The sequence below is a fragment of the Eriocheir sinensis genome, chromosome 66 (genome assembly GCF_024679095.1).
Source record: "Eriocheir sinensis breed Jianghai 21 chromosome 66, ASM2467909v1, whole genome shotgun sequence".
NCBI classification, from domain to species: domain Eukaryota; kingdom Metazoa; phylum Arthropoda; class Malacostraca; order Decapoda; family Varunidae; genus Eriocheir; species Eriocheir sinensis.
Genome location: NC_066574.1, coordinates 10,028,679 through 10,049,734, shown reverse-complemented (window position 1 = coordinate 10,049,734; position 21,056 = coordinate 10,028,679). Strand labels below are relative to the sequence as shown.

Genomic DNA, 21,056 nt, shown 5'->3' with positions numbered 1-21,056 from the left:
AGGAGGAGGAGGAGGAGGAAGACGAAGAGGAGGAGGACGAGGACGAGGAGGATGAAAAAAAGCTCTGCGGTGGATTATGAATGGATGAGAAAAAGATTGGCGGATTAACGCGCGCACTGCATGACAGAAGGAACAGTGATTAGCATGAAAGGAGGAGGAGGAGGAGGAGGAGGAGAAAACCACAAAAAGGGAGAATATGAATGAACAAGACGTAGCACATGAAAAAAAAAGGAAAAGGAGTAGGGGAAGTAAAAGAAAAAAGGTCAAATAATACAGTAAGACGAAAAAATGAGAAGATAAAAGAGGAGGAGAAGGAGGAGGAGGAGGTGAAGGAAGGAAAGACAAAAAGAAACAGAAGTGGAGGAAAACAAAACAAAAATTGGAGGAAGAGGAAAAAGAGGAGGAGGAGGAGGAGCGTCACCAGTAAACAAGGAGGGAGGTAAACAAGATCAAAAGGAAGAATAATTGACCCAAACAGAGGTCAAGGCTTGAACGAAGGAAGGAGGAGGAAGGGGAAGGGTGAAAGGAGGGAAAGGGAGGAGAGAGGAGAGGGGGAATGAAAAGGGAGGTGGTTTGACGGAGAGGAGAGGAGAGGGAAGATTAAAGGAAAATAAGTGAGAGAGGGGAAGGAAGAAAGGGATGGAGAGAAAGAAGGGAGAAAAGGGAGGAAGAAATAAATAACGGGGAATGAAATTAATAAAAGGAGAGAAAAAAGAAAATGAGAGAGAGAGAGAGAGAGAGAGAGAGAGAGAGAGAGAGAGAGAGAGAGAGAGAGAGAGAGAGAGAGAGAGAGAGAGAGAGAGAGAGAGAGAGAGAGAGAGAGAGAGAGAGAGAGAGAGAGAGAGAGAGAGAGAGAGAGAGAGAGAGAGAGAGAGAGAGAGAGAGCGTGATTTAGGGTCATAATATTTTCCCCCAAGGCCATTGTGAGCGGGAGGAAAGGGAGGAAAGGGGGAGAAATGAGGGAGGGGAAGAAAAGGGGGAGGAAAAAGGGAATAATATATATGAGAAAAGGGAGAGAGAAGGAAAAAAAAAAGATAGACATGAAAAATTAGCAGTAGTAGTAGTAGTAGTAGTAGTAGTAGTGATGGTTGTGGTAGTAGAAGATAAAAAGAAGGTTACCAGAAAAAAATTCGAGTAAATACGGAAGCGGAAGGAGGAGGAGGAGGAGGAGGAGGAGGAGGAATGAGGAAGTAAAGAAAATGCGCAAAGAGGTGTGATAAGAAGATAATGTTAAGATTATTTACGGAGGGAATGTCAAGAGAGAGAGAGAGAGAGAGAGAGAGAGAGAGAGAGAGAGAGAGAGAGAGAGAGAGAGAGAGAGAGAGAGAGAGAGAGAGAGAGAGAGAGAGAGAGAGAGAGAGAGAGATTGCTAAAAAAATGTATTAAGGAAAACGAAATTAAAGAAAAATAAATAGAAAGAAAAATAAAGTATGGAACCCGGAGGAGAGAAACATAAAAGTAAAAGTTTAGTAATAATTAATCCACGACCCTTTTATTCGGACCATAAAGGAGGAGGAGGAGGAGGAGGAGGAGGCGGAGGCGGAGGAGGAGGTGGAGGAATGAATTAGGAAAAATATCAATTATATAAAATCAGGTCAAAAACGGACATACAAAACGTGACAAAATGATGGAATGAATGAGTGACTGAACGAAGTGAAAAATTTAGTTAAAGGAATTATAGGACGAGGAGGAAGAGGGATGAAAAGAGAAAAAAAAGTCAGATATACAAAATTAGAAAGGTAAAATAAAAGGACAAAAAAATGGAATGAACGAGTGACTGAAGGAAATAAGGAAATAAAAGGAATGATAAAATAGCAGGAAACAATTCTGAGGTAAAAAAAGAAACACGCTGCTGTCAAAAAAAGGTAAGACTCTGGAAAACACTAAATTCCTCCTTCTTCCACTTTCCAGAAGGTGACATTAGAGGTCGGTGGTGTGCGTGAGGGGGTTCTTGTATCGGGCTGCGGTGGCTCAGAGAGGGAATCAGAAGCCACACAAAGAGGATTAGGGACTGGAAGCCTCTCACGGAAAATTATATAGACAGAACCATAGAGGGATGGAAGGCTATGGACAGCTAGATTGGATCGGTAGCTAGATGATTGGTATATTGGTTAGGGGCCCGCCGATTCACGGAAAATAAAAATAGATGGAAGAATGGATAAGGAAGGATGTATAAGCTAGTCAGGTGGATATAGATGTGCAAAAGAGATGAAAGGAAGGATAGGGAGTAATAAATGAGATAGGTTGGTGGATAAACATGTGTAATATAGATGGATAGATGCATGATATCGACGAGATTGGTAGACAGACATGATAATATATTGACGAGATTGGCAGATAGACAAGATAATATATTGACGAGATTGGTAGATAGACAAGATAATATGTTGACGAGATTGGCAGATAGACAAGATAATATATTGGCGAGATTGGTAGACAGACAAGATAATATATTGACGAGATTGGCAGATAGACAAGATAATATATTGGCGAGATTGGTAGACAGACAAGATAATATATTGAGGAGATTGGTGGATAGACATATGTATTAATGAGATGGAAGGATGAACAGGAGTTGATTGCAGTGATGGTAAGGTGGGTGGGTGTAAATTAGTGAAAAAAATAAGAAATCTTTAGATAAAACGTGGATAGATGGATGTGGATAAATGGTGATAAGTCGGTAGATTATAAATACGTAAATAATAATAAATGAATGAATGAATATATGAGTAAATAAATAAGTAGTAAGGTATCTTTATAGTTTATGGGGAACCTTATATTTGTTGCTGTTTTTTTATCCTTATTTCTCTTATCGCAGAAGGAAAAAATACGTTTGGTATGCGAATAAATTCCAGGTATTGTGTGCAAAGGTTAAACATTAGAATATGGAACGGAAACTATTCAAAATAATATAATATATGAACATCAATGCAACGTAAATTTTATCACAGATGCTAATATAAAAGAACAGTATTCATATTTATTTGTATATGTTCAATAGTTTCATCGGTATATCACTGCACTCACACATTTTCCTATTTTATGCAGCTCCGATATTATAAAGAAGGAGGCTATAAAATGGCTGCTCGAAAAGAAATCTGTGAAAAATTCTCTAAGTGGAGCGGTGACACATTTTTGAGAGTGCTCACATCCACACCCACACCCACACCCATCCACACACAACAGAGCGTGCTGTACTTATGGCAAAAACACATTTATTTACTGTTGTTTCTTAAATTTGTGATTGTGATTATACTAACACTAAGAAAATCACGTCCTTAAAACCCGGTAGCAGCAACGGGCCAAATTTGTGGCTTTACCGTGTACTAGCGACGGCCCAAATTTGTGGCTTTACCGTGTACCAGCGACGGCCCAAATTTGTGCCATGATTTAACCCCCCTCAAATAGATGATACATAAACTGATCACAAATGCTTTGATATATATCATGAAATGGTTTGTGTGAGTGATGATTTTTTCTCACTTTTCTCGCTTAGGGGGACCATTAAGAAACATTATCCCCGCTGCTACCAGGTTATTAAGCCCTTCAGTGCCGTGTGATCAGAAGCATCATGCGGCAAAGATAAAAAAAAAAAATAGATCGACATTAAAACGAGACATCAGAGGGAGGTATGTGCGAGGGTGGCGAAATCAGTTAGTCTGTTTGATTTAAAGAGATAACCCACAGAAGCACACACATTCTACTGTTAGCTACCGTTACCCCATACACACTCATACTTCTTTTAGCTACTGTCGTCCCACACCTACACACATATCGCCACCCTCATAAAATAATTGCCCAAGTCATTTTTCAGCGATTTCCAGGTTTTTGTCTACATCAATTTTTCAACATGTGACGCCCATTTTTATATAGTTGCCTTCGTCATCCAGGGTTTAAGTGTTCTAGAATTGACCTTTTCTTTTCTGCCTAAATCTTAAGTCAAATGAGGTAATGACAGTTCTTTTCTGATTTCCTGTAAAGTAGAAACTAATGACTTAGGCGGTTTGTTTACGAAGGTGACAATATACTGTCAGCTACTCCTATCCCATACACACACACATAGTACTGCTATCTACTGTTATCTATGCTGTTACTTACGTTGTCATGCATGTCGAGGAGTGAGTAGAGAGGGAAGGGATCCAGCTGGCCCTCCTACGACCCCCACCATCACCACAAGCGAGCACACACGGGTGAAGGGAAGGAGGCATGGCAAGGCAGGTGTTCAGGTATACGTAGGTGGCAGACAGGTGTGTGCATGGCAGAGTAGAAGGTGGGTAGGTGCGAGTAGAAGCATTTGGTGCACACATATGTACGAGCATGCACACACACACATGCATGCATGAAAAAAAGAAAGAGGAAAGTTTGGGTTAGAATATGATAATGAGTGTTAAGCAGCCCGACATAAAAGTATTTGGTGCACACACACACACACACACACACACACACACACGTGAAGACATACGTAGTTAAGAGCGAACAGGTGTTATCAAAGGAGTAAATTACACACACACACACACACACACACACACACACACACACACACACACATACACACATGCTAACAGATAGACATTGAGGTACAACACTTGAGTAAGCAAAGTAAAAAAATATATGTATGGGTAAAAACATTAATCGGCTTTCACCGATACACAAACTGCCAACCTTGAAGAGAAGAGACAAATTGAGAACACGATGATCAGTAGTAGTAGTAGTAGTAGTAGTAGTAGTGGTTGTGGTAGTAGTAGTGGTTGTGGTGGTGGTGGTAGTAGTAGTAGTAGGCTAGGTAAACAGAGGATAAATAAACAGTTAAAAAAAAGAGAGAGAGAGAGAGAGAGAGAGAGAGAGAGAGAGAGAGAGAGAGAGAGAGAGAGAGAGAGAGAGAGAGAGAGAGAGAGAGAGAGAGAGAGAGAGAGAGAGACCATATACGAAAAATGATTGCTGGTACCAGAAGAAAATATAGGAAGGAAGGAAGGAAGGAAAAAGAGAGGAAATAAGTATAGAAAATAGGAAGGAGAGGACGAAAGGAAAGAAGAAATGAAGTCAAGAATGAAGGAGCGAACTCGGGAGGAAGAAAGGGGAATAATGATCATTTAATAGGCAGAAAAAGAGGAAAGGAAGAAAGGAAGTAAGGTAAGAAGAGAGGATTGAAGGCAGGGCAAGGGTCATCTTAGGGACACGAAAGGCGGCTGTGTTATGGCCTCAGGATGCGGGTCAGGTCACTTTTGCAGCCTTGCGTGACCCACCAACAAGAAGACGGCAAAGTGACCCCTAACACGTGACCCGAACACACCCATGTCATCTCCGTGGGTCAGGTCAAAGGGTGAATGTGTTTTAAAGAAGTGATATTGGTGATTAGGAATGCGATTAGACTTCTGATTATAGTAGTAGTAGAAAAATAGTAGTAGTAGTAGTAGTAGTAGTAGTAGTAGTAGTAGTAGTAGTAGTAGTAGTAGTAGTAGTAGTAGTAGTAAAGCTGCAAACAAAAATAAACGGTCAACCATCAAAAACAATAAATACAAAATCGCATGTTAAAACTTAATAATCACGCGACAGGTGAGTCACTAACACTAATTAAGTCAGGTAAATACACACACACACACACACACACACACACACACACACACACACACACACACACACACACACACCTCCACGTTCCGCTTCCTTCCGTCAACAAAATAATATGATATTCAACGTGATATTGAGCATGATATTCACTAATCTATCCTACTTCTTGCGCTAATCTGCTTATTATTTTGTTTTAGCTTCGAAAAAGGTGAAATAAGATTGCGTAAAAAAGAGGAAATAGAGAGGAAAGAACGCGGAAAACTGAGGTGAAAGAAAATACTTTGAGAATTATCGAAAAAGAGATCAAACGTGACAAAAGGAAATAAACCAAAGGAAGAAGAACCAAAGTCATTTCTCTAAACGTGTGTGTGTGTGTGTGTGTGTGTGTGTGTGTGTGTGTGTGTGTGTATCCAGCATTAGTGATCCTTCTTCGCGTCAAATAAATAAACAAATACATTAAGAAAAGAAAACATCATCACCGGGTGAATCATGTTATGCATCTTGTCAGCCTAAAAAGATCAATAGTTTTGGTAATTTTAATTTTAATGATGAAAAGAAAGTTGATGATCCAATTAAATAAACAACAGTGGGATAAACAATGTAATAATAATAGGTAATAATAATAATAATAATAATAATAATAATAATAATAATAATAATAATAACAATAATAATAATAATAATAATAATAATAATAATAATAATAATAATAAAAGTGATAAATCATTTTTGAGAACCAACGAAAAAACCCACGCGTAGTTTCTTAAGTTTCCTTTCATCATAACTTTTGGGGTCAGGGCGACCCTGAAATTCAGTAACCTTAAATTTTCCAGGGATAATGATAAGTCTGTCCACGCCTCTCTCTCTCTCTCTCTCTCTCTCTCTCTCTCTCTCTGTTCTTTCCTCAGTAAGTTACCGCCCTTCTTAAAAATATCACATCTTCGCTCCTTCCAGTCTATCTTCGTTACATTTTCTCCGATTTGTCTTTTTTTTCTTTTTTTTTCCAATCTCTTACTTTCTTTCAAAATCCAGATATTTCTTGCCTTCGTCTTTTTGTTTTTCATCCCTATCTGTGTCCTCTTACTTTCGCCTTCATCCTATTCTCTTCATCATTCCTCCTTTTCCTATTTTCTTTCATGCGTTTACATTTGTTTTCCTCTTCTACCCCGCCCTCTCTACCTCCCATTCGTATACTAACCACTTCCCATTCCTTAAGGGGCTATTACACTGGGCATATTTTCCGTGGATCTTCAGTCAAACCACGATTTCCGCTAGGGTGGTTCTCATTTGTTTCTTGTTATTGCTGCTGATGATGGTAGTGAGTAATACCGTCGTCCTTCGGTGAAATCTACTGTAGCTCTGGAAAATCTCGGACACGTCAGACAATCACGGAAATATGAGAACCACAACAGCGGAAATCGTGGTTTGACTGAAGATCGACGGAAAATTTGCCCAATGTAAGAGCCCCTTTACTCCCGCTTTCGCCCTTTCCCTTCCACACTCCGACCTGCTGACCTCTTTCTGTCCCTTCTTCCCTCCCCCCCTCCCTTCCTCCTTCCTCCCTCCCCAGCATACGGTTCCGTGCGGTACTCTCGCTGCGCCACACAGTAACTTTAGGCTAAATGGTGTATTCTCGCGGGACGGAGAATAACTTTGATGGTAAATAAAGAGAGTGTTTGGAGGTAATTATAAAGTTTGTGGGTGATTAAATCTTGTACCTGCCACTCAAAGGGATCTAAAAATAAGTGGGTCATGAGAGAGAGAGAGAGAGAGAGAGAGAGAGAGAGAGAGAGAGAGAGAGAGAGAGAGAGAGAGAGAGAGAGAGAGAGGGAGAGAGTAATAACATTTTTTTCCGTTTATAATGTTACTCTGTGTTACTTTACTCGTGCACTCAAATATAACGAAGATGTACTGATTTCCTTCCTCTCGTGTTTCCGTCGTAATTTCTAGCAAGTCTAAACGTATCAGTAGACGATTCACACGGCGTTTATAACTGACCGACGAAACACACTAACTAAATTAAAAACTAAATCCCTCAAAGAAATGTTAGTCAAGTGAAACTCCTGTATTTCATAGGAAAAATATCTTTTGTCTCCCTGACAACTAGTTAGTGCATTTGTTTTCATCTTTTAGCGCTGCTTTCCGTGTGAACGCTTTGCTGACCACATATCGAAGCTTCTTTTGTTGCGTGAACGTAAACATGTATTTCTGTATTTTTCATTCCAATCAGCTGCTTTCCGGCGCATAATCTGAGATCACAGTGGTTTCCCGAGCCAATTATTACTCTCTTCACGGCTAAACGTCACGAAAATGCAATTTGTATCGTTCATTCAATTAATTAGTGCCTGGGGAAGCGAGAAAGAGACGGAACACCGTCTATAGTCGGGTCAACGATCATTCCTTGTCTACTGAAAAAAAAAAAAAAAGTGATGGAAGACATTAGACTGTGTAACCCGATTGACAACTGAACACAAGTACTTGTGAATATATAAATAAACAAACAAAGTTGATAAGTTACCTGTACTGATAAAGAAAGATGCAATAGCACGCATCAGAGACCACTATCAGCTAGGTATGCAGAAAACTGACGCATTCCAGTATTCACATGTACAAATTCATAAATTAAGAAATATACACACACTTTAGGAGTGATGACTGAGTGAAATACTTATGGTTACGTATGTGTGTGTGAAAATACTGGACATATTATAATATTAAGATGACACCTCTTTTTTACTCATCTCATATTTCCCTTGCAAGAACAGCATGTCATGGGCACTTATTTTCTATGCATGCTGCCCCTTAGTTTGTCTGCTCTGCCTGCACAAAGAAGTAAACTGAACTATCTAACAAGGAACATTTATTTTCTTGCAGTGCACACGTTATCTTCCCCACCAGCAAACGGAGTAAGAGGATATACGTGCCAGCATGTCAGGTATCCGTGTACATATTGCATAAGTAAGTGTGCATGCACCGTCTACCTAGAAGTGCAACCAAATTATCTGTGCAAATATACGATATCTACCCTTGCATTCAACTACAGAACTTGACTAATAAGTCTTTCTTGACTAATCAGCCTTTCTTTCGCCCACCCAACGACCCTTACACTCACATGCGTCTAACCCACAGCATCTACGAGTAATGTGTTAGAGAGGGAAAAGGGGAAGGCATTAACACTGCCTCTGAAAGTAATGGAAGAGCTAATCTATGAAGCTGATGACAGGCAGGGCGGAATATAAATAAAGGGATGAAGAAGAGGGCAAGTCTAACATTTTACCAAATAAAAACTGGCCTAAAAAAGAAACAATGAGAGGAGCTTAATCGACAAGTTATGTGAGGAGGATGAGGAGAATGAGAAAGAGGAGGAGGAGGAGAATGAAAAAGAGGAGGAGGAGGAGAAAGATATATTCGTATACCAGAAAATTATATATATATATATATATATATTGAGAGAGAGAGAGAGAGAGAGAGAGAGAGAGAGAGAGAGAGAGAGAGAGAGAGAGAGAGAGAGAGAGAGAGAGAGAGAGAGAGAGAGAGAGAGAGAGAGAGAGAGAGAGAGAGAGAGAGAGAGAGACGAACACACAGAGACAGACAGACCTTGACGTTAAGCAAGTAAAAACAAGGACATTATAAAAAAAGTTGGCATTGTCCATCTCTAAAATGAGTGTGGGAACCGAATCACCAGGAAGTTACACCAAAAAGAACCAGCAGAAGGGAGGAGCCGAGAGCGTGTCAGAGCCGGGGTGTGTTTGTGTATGTAATAGAGAGAGAAAGAAAAAGAAAAAGAAAAAAAGAGAGAGAGAGTGAGAGAGAGAGAGAGAGAGAGAGAGAGAGAGAGAGAGAGAGAGAGAGAGAGAGAGAGAGAGAGAGAGAGAGAGAGAGAGAGAGAGAGAAGGGTGGATACGAGATTTAGCATATACAAAATTTGATATTTATGATAATGAGAATGGTGATGATAAAAAAATATCATATATATATAATAATAAATAAATAATTAAAAGCGGCATATCAGTCCCATATGTAAATACACCGAGAGGGAAAAGCCAAACAGATAGAATAACCCTTTAAGAAATGTGCCTTGACTTACAATCTACAAAATGCGAAAAAAAAAAAATCTCAGCAAAACAAGAAAAAGGAATCATTCAGGCGGCAAAACAGTCGCTAATAATATGCAAGATGCTAAAAAAAAAAAGGACCCTTATGACACCAATACAATTTATAACCACTAAACAATCGAAATCCCTTCCTCATGAAAAACAAATAAAGTTTCTAGCCAAAAAAAAAAAAAAAAAAAAAAAAAAAAAAAAAAAGGTTAAGCACAAGTCAAACAGATAGAATAACCCTTTAAGAAATGTGCCTTGACTTACAATCTATAAAATGCGAAAAAAAAAAAAATCACGGCAAAGCAAGGAAAAAGAATCATGTCGCTAATAACATGCAAGATGCTGAAAAGAAAAGAAAAAAAAATACCCTCATGGCACTAATACAACATTTACAACAACAGGAACAATTGAAATCGCTCCTGATGAAAAAATAAGTTTCTATAAAAAAAAAAAAAAAAAAAAAAAAAAAAAATCAATAAATAAAAAAAATGTTAAGCACAAAACGGCTTTCAGAGAGTCTTAAGAATATACCCTTTTCTGGTGGACGGTTCTCAGCAGTTCCTTAAAGAGTTCGGCAAACATGATAACACGCATCTGTAGCCGGCAGCAGCGTGTGGGGGAGAGGCGAGGGGGGGAAGGAACGAATGGTTAGTTGTTAGTATTTCTCTCTCTCTCTCTCACGTGACTACTTGCAGCCAACTTTCATTTTCGTTTCCTTGCTGTCGTCTTCCTCCTCCTCCTCCTCCTACTGCTCTGCCTCCTCCTCCTCTTTTTCCTCCTTCTCCTCCTCTTTCATCTTCACCCTCCCCGGAAGCAGTCTCTCTCTCACACACACACACACACACACGCACACACACACGCACAACCTAATCCGCCCTACCGGAAAAAAAACAGCCAATCATTCTGTGTACATGTGTGTGTGTGTGTGTGTGTGTGTGTGTGGCTACACTACCGCATAATTAGTATACATTTCTTTAGCGGGAGATGAAAAATAGGAGTTGTGTGTGTGTGTGTGTGTGTGTGTGTGTGTGTGTGTGTGTGTGTGTGTGTGTGTGTGTGTGTGTGTGTGTGTGTTATCTTTTTAGTGTTGATATCATTAACTTTCCCTTTATCTATTTACGTATATCTCTAAGTAAACATATACCTATCTATCTGTTTATCTGTGTATATCAAACTACATCCCCAAATATGGTCTTCAGAGTAAAACAGATTGCAGTTCTCTCTCTCTCTCTCTCTCTCTCTCTCTCTCTCTCTCTCTCCCCGGTAACTCCATGCACCCTCCTCTTTTTCATAATTACTGTCCCATCTATTTCCTCGTCCAGCGGTGCACACACACGCACGCACGGACACACACACACACACACACACACACACACACACACACACACACACACACACACACCTGACTGACCCAGATTCGTACATTTCTCTCTTCCTCCCTATTTCTCTCTCCATCCTTTTCCCATTCTCTCTCATCTTTATCTCCCTCTTTCACTTTCCATTCCTCCCTTTTCTCCATTTTTCTACTTCATCTCCATCATTTCTCTTAACTCTAGAAACGGTAGGTCAGGGGGGGAGAGAGAGAGAGAGAGAGAGAGAGAGAGAGAGAGAGAGAGAGAGAGAGAGATTGTGTAGCGTGCAAGGTGCGGCTCACAGTTTATTGTAGAGACGGCAGCCCTCACGCACACTAACACTATAGAAGGAAGAAAGGAAGGACGGAAAGAGAGAGAGGGGAAGGAATGGAGGGGGGAAGGAAGGAGGGAGAGGGAAGGAAGGGAAGGAAGGGAGAGGGAAGGAAGGGAAGGAAGGAAGGAGGGAGAGGGAAGGAAGGGAAGGAAGGAAGGGAGAGGGAAGGAAGGGAGGGGGGAAGGAAGGAAGGTAAGGAAAAAGAAAAGGAGCAAGTAAAGAATGATGCAAGGAGAAAAGGTAGATATGACGGAGGGAAAGTAGGAAGTAAAAATGAAAGGATGTAAGACTAAGAGAAAAAAAGGGAAAGAGAAAATAGAAAAACTGAACTCCAGCACCTTATCTTTGTCTACATTTTCCCTGCTACAAGAGATTATAAAAGAATAAAGAAAAAAAAAACTGGAATAACAACGCCATTCAGTAAGCTGACCTGAATGGTGGTAGGCCTTAATGGAGCTACATACGTGTGTGATGCTCTACTGCAAGGCCAAGACAGTTTGTTCAGCGATGAATGGGCACACTAGAGCAACGTGCAGCGAACGAAAAAAGATTTGTCGTTTTCATTTTTTTCATCGGAGAAAACAAGAATAAGCTGATGATGATATAAGAAATAAATTATTAATGGATATGTGATTTTGTGCGAGACAAATGGAATGGAAAAGAAGTCCATGTTTTCATTCACTAACAGAAGACAAAAATGCTGTGAAGGTAACAGGTCTGTTTGATAATAAATATCAAGTACTCACAAACAAATACAAAAACAATGCAGCTTAATTTGAAATGTTAACTAGGTATGCGATTTAGATTTACGCAGATTTAAGGTTATGTAGAAAGATCTGGCAGCCGACACGGATCTTGGGCCCTCAAGTCATGCCTGCATCACCCATACCCACGTTCTCAGTAAAACTGAAGCGTGACAATGTGTAGGGAGGGGCCAAAGACTGTACTGCTTGATGGGAACAAAATTTGCTGTCTTTGGGTCTACATGCCACCACCCCAAAAAGGTTATCAGGGAAACTATAAGTGTGAAAACGTGAAACTATCTTCAAATATACTATCGTTGAGGAGACACTGATTATTAATTTTAAACATTACTTCCCGAATATTATTTTGTAGTAATACTACTTTTTAAACACCCAAAATTAACACACTAAGCTTTTGGAGAACATTGTACTGTGACTTCATAATAAAGCCAAGATCAGAGCTGCCTGGAAAAACTGTCTACATATTCCACGTCCAGACCGACACACGGAAATAAGCTGCTGATGACAAATAACTAGAAACATACGTACGTGCGTGCTTAGCGGTGCGGTGCGTGGGCCTTGGAGTAAACACTGCGTTTGCCGTGTTTGTCGTTAGTGTTAATACTGACAGTGTTAAATAAATACACGAGTTGATTATTTGTTGAAGTGTTACATGGATACACTTGTTAATAAACCAATTCGTGAATAAACCCAGGTGAAGCGATACTGTGAGTAAACAAACCAAAGTCAACTGAGACGATAAGTAAACTATACACGCATTCACACGCACAAAAAGCCACGTGTTGGTTAGTGTGGTGAGTTGGTTGTTATTATTATTATTATTATTATTATTATTATTATTATTATTGATTATCATGAAGACTACTATTATTATCAGCAGTTTTTAAAGGCCAATTAAGGTCAACAGTAATAATAATAATAACAATAATGACAATAATAACAATAACAATAACAATAATAATAATAATAATAATAATAATAATAATAATAATAATAATAATAATAATAATAATAATAAAAATAATAATAAAAACGCCGCAGCCCCTTTGTTCTGTTCAGAGGCTGCGGTGGTGGTGGTGGCGGCGGCGAATGTGGCAGCAGCATAAACGTCATAAAAAATATTATGTATGACAAATAAAATGAGCAAGCCGCTAACTCTGAATGCATCTCGTGTGAATAACAAACATTTGAAACTTGTTCAGTTGATCAGTAATTATATGCATACACGTAGATGCATCGATGTAATACTAAATCTACACAAACCGTAACTATCATCATTGCCATTTATATATTATTACGTAAGATGCAATAAATACCGTTACTTTATGTATGTACACTACCACCATGATCATTGTTTGACGTTACCCGAGTTTAATTTAGTGCAGTATAGCGTGCATACACACAGACACACACACACACACACACACATATGTTAGGCGTGAGTGCAAGAGAAGGAAGTTTATTTACCTTCGGCTTCTCAAATTTGCTCTTCATTTTGGCGGCATCGAACGAGCGGACGCGAGGCCCGACGTGCTTCTCGAGAATGTCATCACGTTTTTGGTAGGCGGCCTTCTACCCTCAGGAAGGAGGAGGAGGAGGAGGAGGAGGAGGAGGATAGGGGTGGAGAGAGGAGGGAAGACAAGGAAGGAGATAGAGGCAGCCAGGAATCAGATTGAGAGAGGAGGAAGGGAACGGTTAGGTAGAAGCAGGAATGAAGAGAATGAGAGTGAGGACAAAGCAGACGGAGGAGGAGAACGTGAAAAGAAGGAGGTGGAAGGGAGAGAGGGAGGCAGGGGTGAAAATAAACATGATGAAATATATAGAACACCATCCGTCTAGGTAACATTTATATACAAAAAAAGAGAAAGATATAAGGCAACAAGGAGCGTGAGAAATGAAAGACGAAGAGAATTGAAAAAAGTACTGATAGAGTGATGGCTGCGCACAGAGATGAACAAATGAACTCTTAGTCTGTCTGTGAAGGATGATAAGAGTGTGTGTGTGTGTGTGTGTGTGTGTGTGTGTGTGTGTGTGTGTGTGTGTGTGTGTGTAATGTCAACTTTCACGCGTGTCAGAATCAAGTTGTGTCATTTTCATCTTGTTTCTTGTCGTCACGAAGGGCAGGTGTGTCTTATGTTCCTGTCAGAGGAGAGATGTGATGAAAACTGTGTGTTCTCGTGTGTCCTCTCGTGAGTGTGTGTGTAATGAAGTCAGGCGGAGAAATGACGCTGGTAGAGGAGGTAGAGAAAGGGGGGAGCGCCATATGAAAGACTGATAAGACGTTGGAAAGTCGTGTAAAACTATGGCAATGGTAAGAATCAAATGAGAAATGACGCTGGGATGAGACAGATTGTGTGGCAGGGAGACAGCGTCAAATGAGATACAAAAGGAACAGGAGAAGAGTCAAATGTAAAATTAAATGGTACCAGTAGAAGAGAACTCAGTGGAAAATATATACAAGAATTTGAAGAGTAGCAATAAAGGTTCTAAGACAAAAGAAGATATGCTCATATGAAAAAACTTACACCATCTTAACGCCTAAAAGCAAGCAACAACTATATTCGTAACTCCATGAATTCTATACTCGAGCAATGAATCTTAGGACAGAGAAAATGTGTTATTGGTAAAAAATCATTTAAACCAGTGAAATTTTTGAGACTGAGAATGCAATATGAATGATAACCTTCTTGGTACCAATGCATAATAATTGATTCTGTTTTTTGTTAACTAAGCAGGGATTGATATACACCTTTGTACACTAGATAGCACGAATCCAAGGTCAAAGGGAACACATGGAAACAATATAATACAAGACAGATATACTAAAAGGAAATGCAACAATCTAATGCTATACAAAGACTTAGCTTAAACCTTAATTCTACATTTAATACTAAAGGAACGTTCAGCAGAAGACGAGCAGTGACATAAGGCGTTGTATTATGCACTGTTTTGGGAAATTGGCTATCACTTTCACTATTGTCACTGTTAGTCTTCTGAGAGGTTCCGAGTGGCTCTGTGGCAGCGAAATTTAATAGCAATAATAAAAAAATAACAACAATAATCTGACCTATTGAAGACTTAAATATGCAGCAGTGATATGCATTGATAATAGTAACAGGAATAATAGCAACAACAATAATAAAAGATAATAATAATAATAATAACAATAATAATAATAATAATAATAATAATAGTAATAATACTCTAGTCTACTGAGGGGTGCAAGACCAACCACTGCAAGCAAATGTGAATGAATTGCCAAAAAGATGAAACAAAAACCTGAAAACCTGTGAAATAAAAGATACAACACAAGAAAAATAGAAAGTAGATTACTATAGAGGATGGTTATGTAGATAAAGTCATGCCGGTGAACATAACATACTGAAGACATCTGGACGTCCATCAGGAGAACACGTGGGAAATGAAATAACGTATCATAAGACTGTTCGCTGAGGCATGAGAAACTGAAGAAAATAAAGTAAATCTAAAGAGGAAAGAAAAACGCTGGACAAGGCGCAAGTGCAATTTGGTTACCGCACGGAATAACGGACTTGATGATAAAAACGCGTGGTTGTTTCATGAACAGGGAAAAAAAATGGCATTCGAACGTACAACATACACAAAAATAATCGCTGCATGCTTTAATAATAATTTCATAACGGCTGACTTCCTGAAATACGATAAAGGTTATGTATGCACTGACGCAGAGAGGATTGGTGACGATGACGACTCCGAGAAGAGAGACGACCTTCAGTGTGAAGAAGGAAGCAAACGATGAACTGGAGAGAAAAATGAAGAAAACTAATCATTGACGCAGTGAAGAATAATGACGACGACGCAGTGAAGAATGACGCACCATCGAACAACAAAATGATTAACCTACTGACTGACGCATCTAGTGTCTCACGTTTCTTCTCTGACGGTCACGCGAAGACGAAACTAATTGTGCGTTTGTGCGTGCGCGCGTGTGTGTGTGTGTGTGTGTATAATTCACCACTCACCATAGTCTGGCCACGCGACAGACTCGTCATCGCCAGCCAGTACCCTCCCGGAATGAGCATGGAGCTCACAAGCGACGGTCTCTGCATGGGCGCGGCTAAAACCTCACACCCACTCACCCGGGAGGCGAAACACAACCCCCGGCTAACACCCGGCACCCATTTACTACTGGGTGAAAAAGGAAGATAAATAAAGGAAACCTGAAAGAATACGTCAAAGGGAATAAAACAAAAGATACGAAAAAGCAAAATTAATGAAGAAAAAAAAACGAACTTTACAAAAATTACGTTCTTAATGATAATAATAATAATAATAATAATAACCACAATGACCGACTCAAGTAATATCTAAGTGAGGTACATTACACATTATATAAATTAATGTTCCCCTTTAGTTTGCACACCAAGCACTCCCCTGTGTGTAATAAATAAAGGTAATTATCACTCTCAGGTAGGTAATTTTGACGCCAAGGTTAGAGTAATTCAACACAGTCTGATTACACCCTGGACTCGCGATCCCCAGCCCACAGCGAGCTTTGGAGCATAGTGGATCTTTGGGAACGGCTGGAATTTCACGCCCACACAACCCCCGACTGACACCCGGTACCCATTCACTGCTGGGCGCATGGATTAAAGGAGGCTGCCCATCCGTTTCCGCTCCAGCCAGGAATCGAAAGCAAGACCTCTCAGTTGTGAGGCGACCGTGTTACCATTGCACAGCAGTCTGTCTGTGTGTGTGTGTGTGTGTGTGTGTGTGTGTGTGTGTGTGTGTGTGTGTGTGTGAAGTGTGTGCGTGTGAAGTGTGTGTGTGAAGTGTGTGTGTGTGTGTGTGTGTGTGTGTGTGTGTGTGTGAGAGAGAGATCCCTTTCAAAAAACCCTACTCGAGTTTCCTTTGTCTTCCTAAAACTCAAAGACTCAACGCGCCCATAAATCTCAATACGTGCCCATAATTTTCGACTTTAAGAAACGAAAGACGAGCGTTTATGTAAAAAAAATAAACCCTTGGTAAAGATATGACGCGGGTGGAAAATGCTGTTAAATATTACAAAACGCTTTAGATTAAATATAAAATGAAAGGGTAAATAGATAAGAGAGTAAGTAGAATACCTGATAAGCAAGGGATTTCACACAAGAAGGGCGGGTAACTTAAGGAGGAGAGCGTCAGACACGGTGAAAAGACTAACTAAACAACAGGATGAAGTGTCCTAAGTGTAAGGTCGAAAGTACAAACAAAAAACTTACATATGTAGAAAGATTGTGCAAATAAACAGACAAATACACTCAAATGCTAGAGAAACCTTTGAAACATGATACAAAAACTGCCAAAATCGTCAAGAGTAAGCCAACCATTATGTGAAACAATATGAGCCGCACGCGAAATATTGTTACGCAAAGAAAGGGCACATTTTTCGCTTACTGATGTATACGTATAAACCTTGACCTGTCTCATCACACCAAAAGAAAGAGACGAAAGCTAGCCTTCAACGGTAACCAGCTAACAACAGAAGATTGAACTCAGCCATGCAAAAAAAAATACGAAGAATAAAACAGAAGATTGAACTCAGCCATGAAAAAAAATACGAAGAATAAAACAGAAGATTGAACTCAGCCATGAAAAAAAATACGAAGAATAAAACAGAAGATTGAACTCAGCCATGAAAAAAAATACGAAGAATAAAACAGAAGATTGAACTCAGCCATGAAAAAAAAAATACGAAGAATAAAACAGAAGATTGAACTCAGCCATGCAAAAATAAATAAAAAAAGCCACAAAAATACACAAATACGAAGAATAAAACAGAAGATTGAACTCAGCCATGCAAAAATAAAAAAAAAGCCACAAAAATACACAAATACGAAGAATAAAACAGAAGATTGAACTCAGCCATGCAAAAATAAATAAAAAAGCCACAAAAATACACAAATACGAAAAATAAACCAAAAAAGAGCGAGAGCTATCACCAGCATAAGACGTAACTCGCTGCCATAAAGAAAAAAAGAGATGCACAAAAATATGCAAACACGAAAAATTATCAAAAGACCCAATAACCGTATAAGAGAATGATGAGGTCAGTGTAACAAATGGTAAAGAGTAAAAGCTAAAAAATGGGTCACTTTCCCTCAAAACTAACTCCTTGACGTAAATGATCCCGTTAAATCAGGATCGTGAGGCCGTGAGTTAAGTGGCCATCAAGGCTTATTCAACAGGTCAAGGCTGGGAGAGAGAGAGAGAGAGAGAGAGAGAGAGAGAGAGAGAGAGAGAGAGAGAGAGAGAGAGAGAGACGAGGGGAGGTGGGGGGGGTACGGGAAGGGGATGTTTACACGAAATGAAAACCAAAAACGTATTATAAACAGCTGAGAATGTAAAATAAAGAAAAACATCGCAATCTATTCACACCTGACAAAAATAAACAAAATTAACAATAGTAACACCGAAACAAAAATAAAAACAAGCTACAAGGTATAATATAATATAAACGACAATCTATAAATGGTTCTGAATAGTGTGTACACAAAACACAAGCCAAACAGGTGAAAGCAAGCGAGTAAGCACAGCGCGGCATCAGCAACACGACCGTAAACAAAGAACAAAGGAGCAAGGAGAAGCGTCAGGAGAGAGAGAGAGAGAGAGAGAGAGAGAGAGAGAGAGAGAGAGAGAGAGAGAGAGAGAGAGAGACTGACTCACCATAAGGTTCACAGACACCCCAGTACTGATGTGGCGCTGGGGAGGGGACTCGGGAGGAGGGGGTACCGGACCCACCAACGTGGCACACTACAAGAATATGACCATGTTCAGCCTATACTACCACTACTACTACTACATCTACTACTACTATTACTTATATCCTCCTCTACCCACAACTTGTAATGCGACTCGTACAACTAATACTGCAAAAACTAATATTAATGAGTTCTGACTTTCTTGTGGATCTGGAGAAGGCTGGGAAGGGCAAGAAGGGGTCAGGGAGTAAACGTATATGACCGTAAGGAAGGATATGGCCTGGAGATAGAAGGGTGCCGAGGGAAAGAGGAAACACTCAACGGGGATTATAAACAGAAGGACGGGGAGAAGTATCAGAATCTCTTTTATAGCTACGTGACGGGAGAGGGAGAGGAAGAGGCTAAAATAGATGCTGTTTGTAGAGAAGGGTGCCGAGGGATTATAAACAGAAGGACACAACAAATATTTCCAAAGGCCACAAGGAGATTATTCTGATTCTCATGAGTTTTTTTTTTTTTTCAAGTTCATAATCATATCAAACTTTTTTTTTTTTACAGCAGAGGAGACAGTTCAAGGGCGTAAAAAAAGAATAAAAAAACAATAATGAAAAAAAAGCCCGCTACTTACTGCTCCTCACTAGTACTCAAGGAAATACTAAAACATTCTCTGGGAAAGCCTTAGAAAATATGGGAGTGTAAGTCCCGAAATGTTTGAAAATATGGGCCAAGATGTCACAGGTAAGGGAGGGGGGAGTTGCAGCTCCACGATAACCTAGCCTTCCTACGTCGACTTACAATTTTTGCCACGTTGGCCTTGGTGATGTAGGGCTTACGGCCGCCTGCACTGCCGCCCTTGCCGCCCGCCTCATCGGGGGACTCGCACAACCGCGTCTGGTCACAATAGCTCCGCCGCTGTCACCCCCACGGAGCGGTGGCAGCAAGAGGAAGGGAGAGTGGGACCAAAGGATAGTGATGGAGGATATGCCCGGCTTGCATATACGTTCCGTTTAAATCATTCATCATTTCAGTAAACACAACTACCAAGAAAACTGAGATGAGGCATTACTTAAACTACAGTCGTAACAAAAATGTCTGTCAACATTTATTCTGACCACAGTTCACTTCACTTTTGTAACTCAGTTCAAATTCTTAGTGTAGTTATTTCATCATTTTAATACTAAATGGAATGGCACGTAAGAAATGGAAGCATAGCATACGCTCCGCGAGATTCAGCGTCACTAAATTTATCTTTACAAGCTTCAACTTGACTTGCAGACTTGTGCATCTTAAAAAGAATATTTTCCATTATTCAACGTCTGATTCCTAGCATGAACATTTACTACTACATCTAAAGAGTATATGATGCTATACCTATATACTTAATACGTAATTTATCAAGCTACGTTTTTTATTGTCGCGTGAAGTGACCAGCCAGCCAGCCTACACACACACACACACACACACACACACGTGCGCGCGCGCGCGCCAAATCACCACCACTAAATTCATAAGCTTCTAACGATAACAATACCACAATGTTCACAATCTTCCAACAGCCTGTCCACCACCACTATCACCACCACCACAGTCATCACCGTCAAACACCACCACTTTCCGTAGCACATTCAAAACCTCCGTCGTCACCACCATCACCACCACTTCGTTTACACCCCACTAACCACAACAACCATCGTCCCCTTCACCTTCACATCCCTCATTTTCACCACCAGCCACCACCACAAGCTTTATATCTCCATCGCCTCATCACCATAACAACCCATCTAGAACCTTTCATGGTTACACAGAGTGTCAGTATCACCTTCTCTACCTTCACTACAGCCATCACCACCACCTTCACCATCATGTCTACAGTCTCCCACACATCACACAGGCTGCTGGCAGAGGTCACTACGCAAGGGGACGGGGCGGGGCACAAGCGTTACTAAGAGGCTCACACGGCCGGTACTTTACTGCGCACCTTTACGGGATCACAAAACAGTGTCACGTTACCAGGTGTTTGACGGAGATGCCCGTGTAGACGCTGCTCCTGGGGGGTGGCGGCGCGGCGACATTGTTATTGTTGGTGGTGGTGTTATTGATGCTGTTGTTGTTGTTGTTGTTAGCTGGGGGGGGCTTGGAGCGGCGCCCCCCGAGGTCGACCATGGTGGGAGGGGAGGCGCCCCTCTGCCCACGGGGTCAGCCCACGCCCACGCGAG

At 40.4% G+C, this 21,056-nt stretch overlaps 1 protein-coding gene across 20 annotated transcripts in view; it reads right to left on the bottom strand.

Annotated features, from left to right (window-relative positions):
• The window catches only part of LOC126987850 (uncharacterized), a 122,452-nt gene that overhangs the window by 58,844 nt on the left and 42,552 nt on the right, over positions 1-21,056 (bottom strand). For 13 of the 20 annotated variants that reach the window (XM_050845286.1, XM_050845289.1, XM_050845294.1 and 10 more), the window contains 3 exons: positions 20,851-21,024; positions 19,636-19,752; positions 4,099-4,152 (listed from right to left, as the gene is read on the bottom strand). The exons of 2 other annotated variants lie outside the window; for them this stretch is intronic. In XM_050845286.1, the coding sequence (XP_050701243.1) occupies positions 4,099-4,152; positions 19,636-19,752; positions 20,851-21,024 (345 nt within the window). Of the gene's footprint in view, positions 1-4,098; positions 4,153-13,588; positions 13,694-18,429; positions 18,893-19,635; positions 19,753-20,850; positions 21,025-21,056 lie in introns of those variants that run through there. 5 more of the 20 variants (XM_050845297.1, XM_050845300.1, XM_050845299.1 and 2 more) reach the window with 3 other exon arrangements.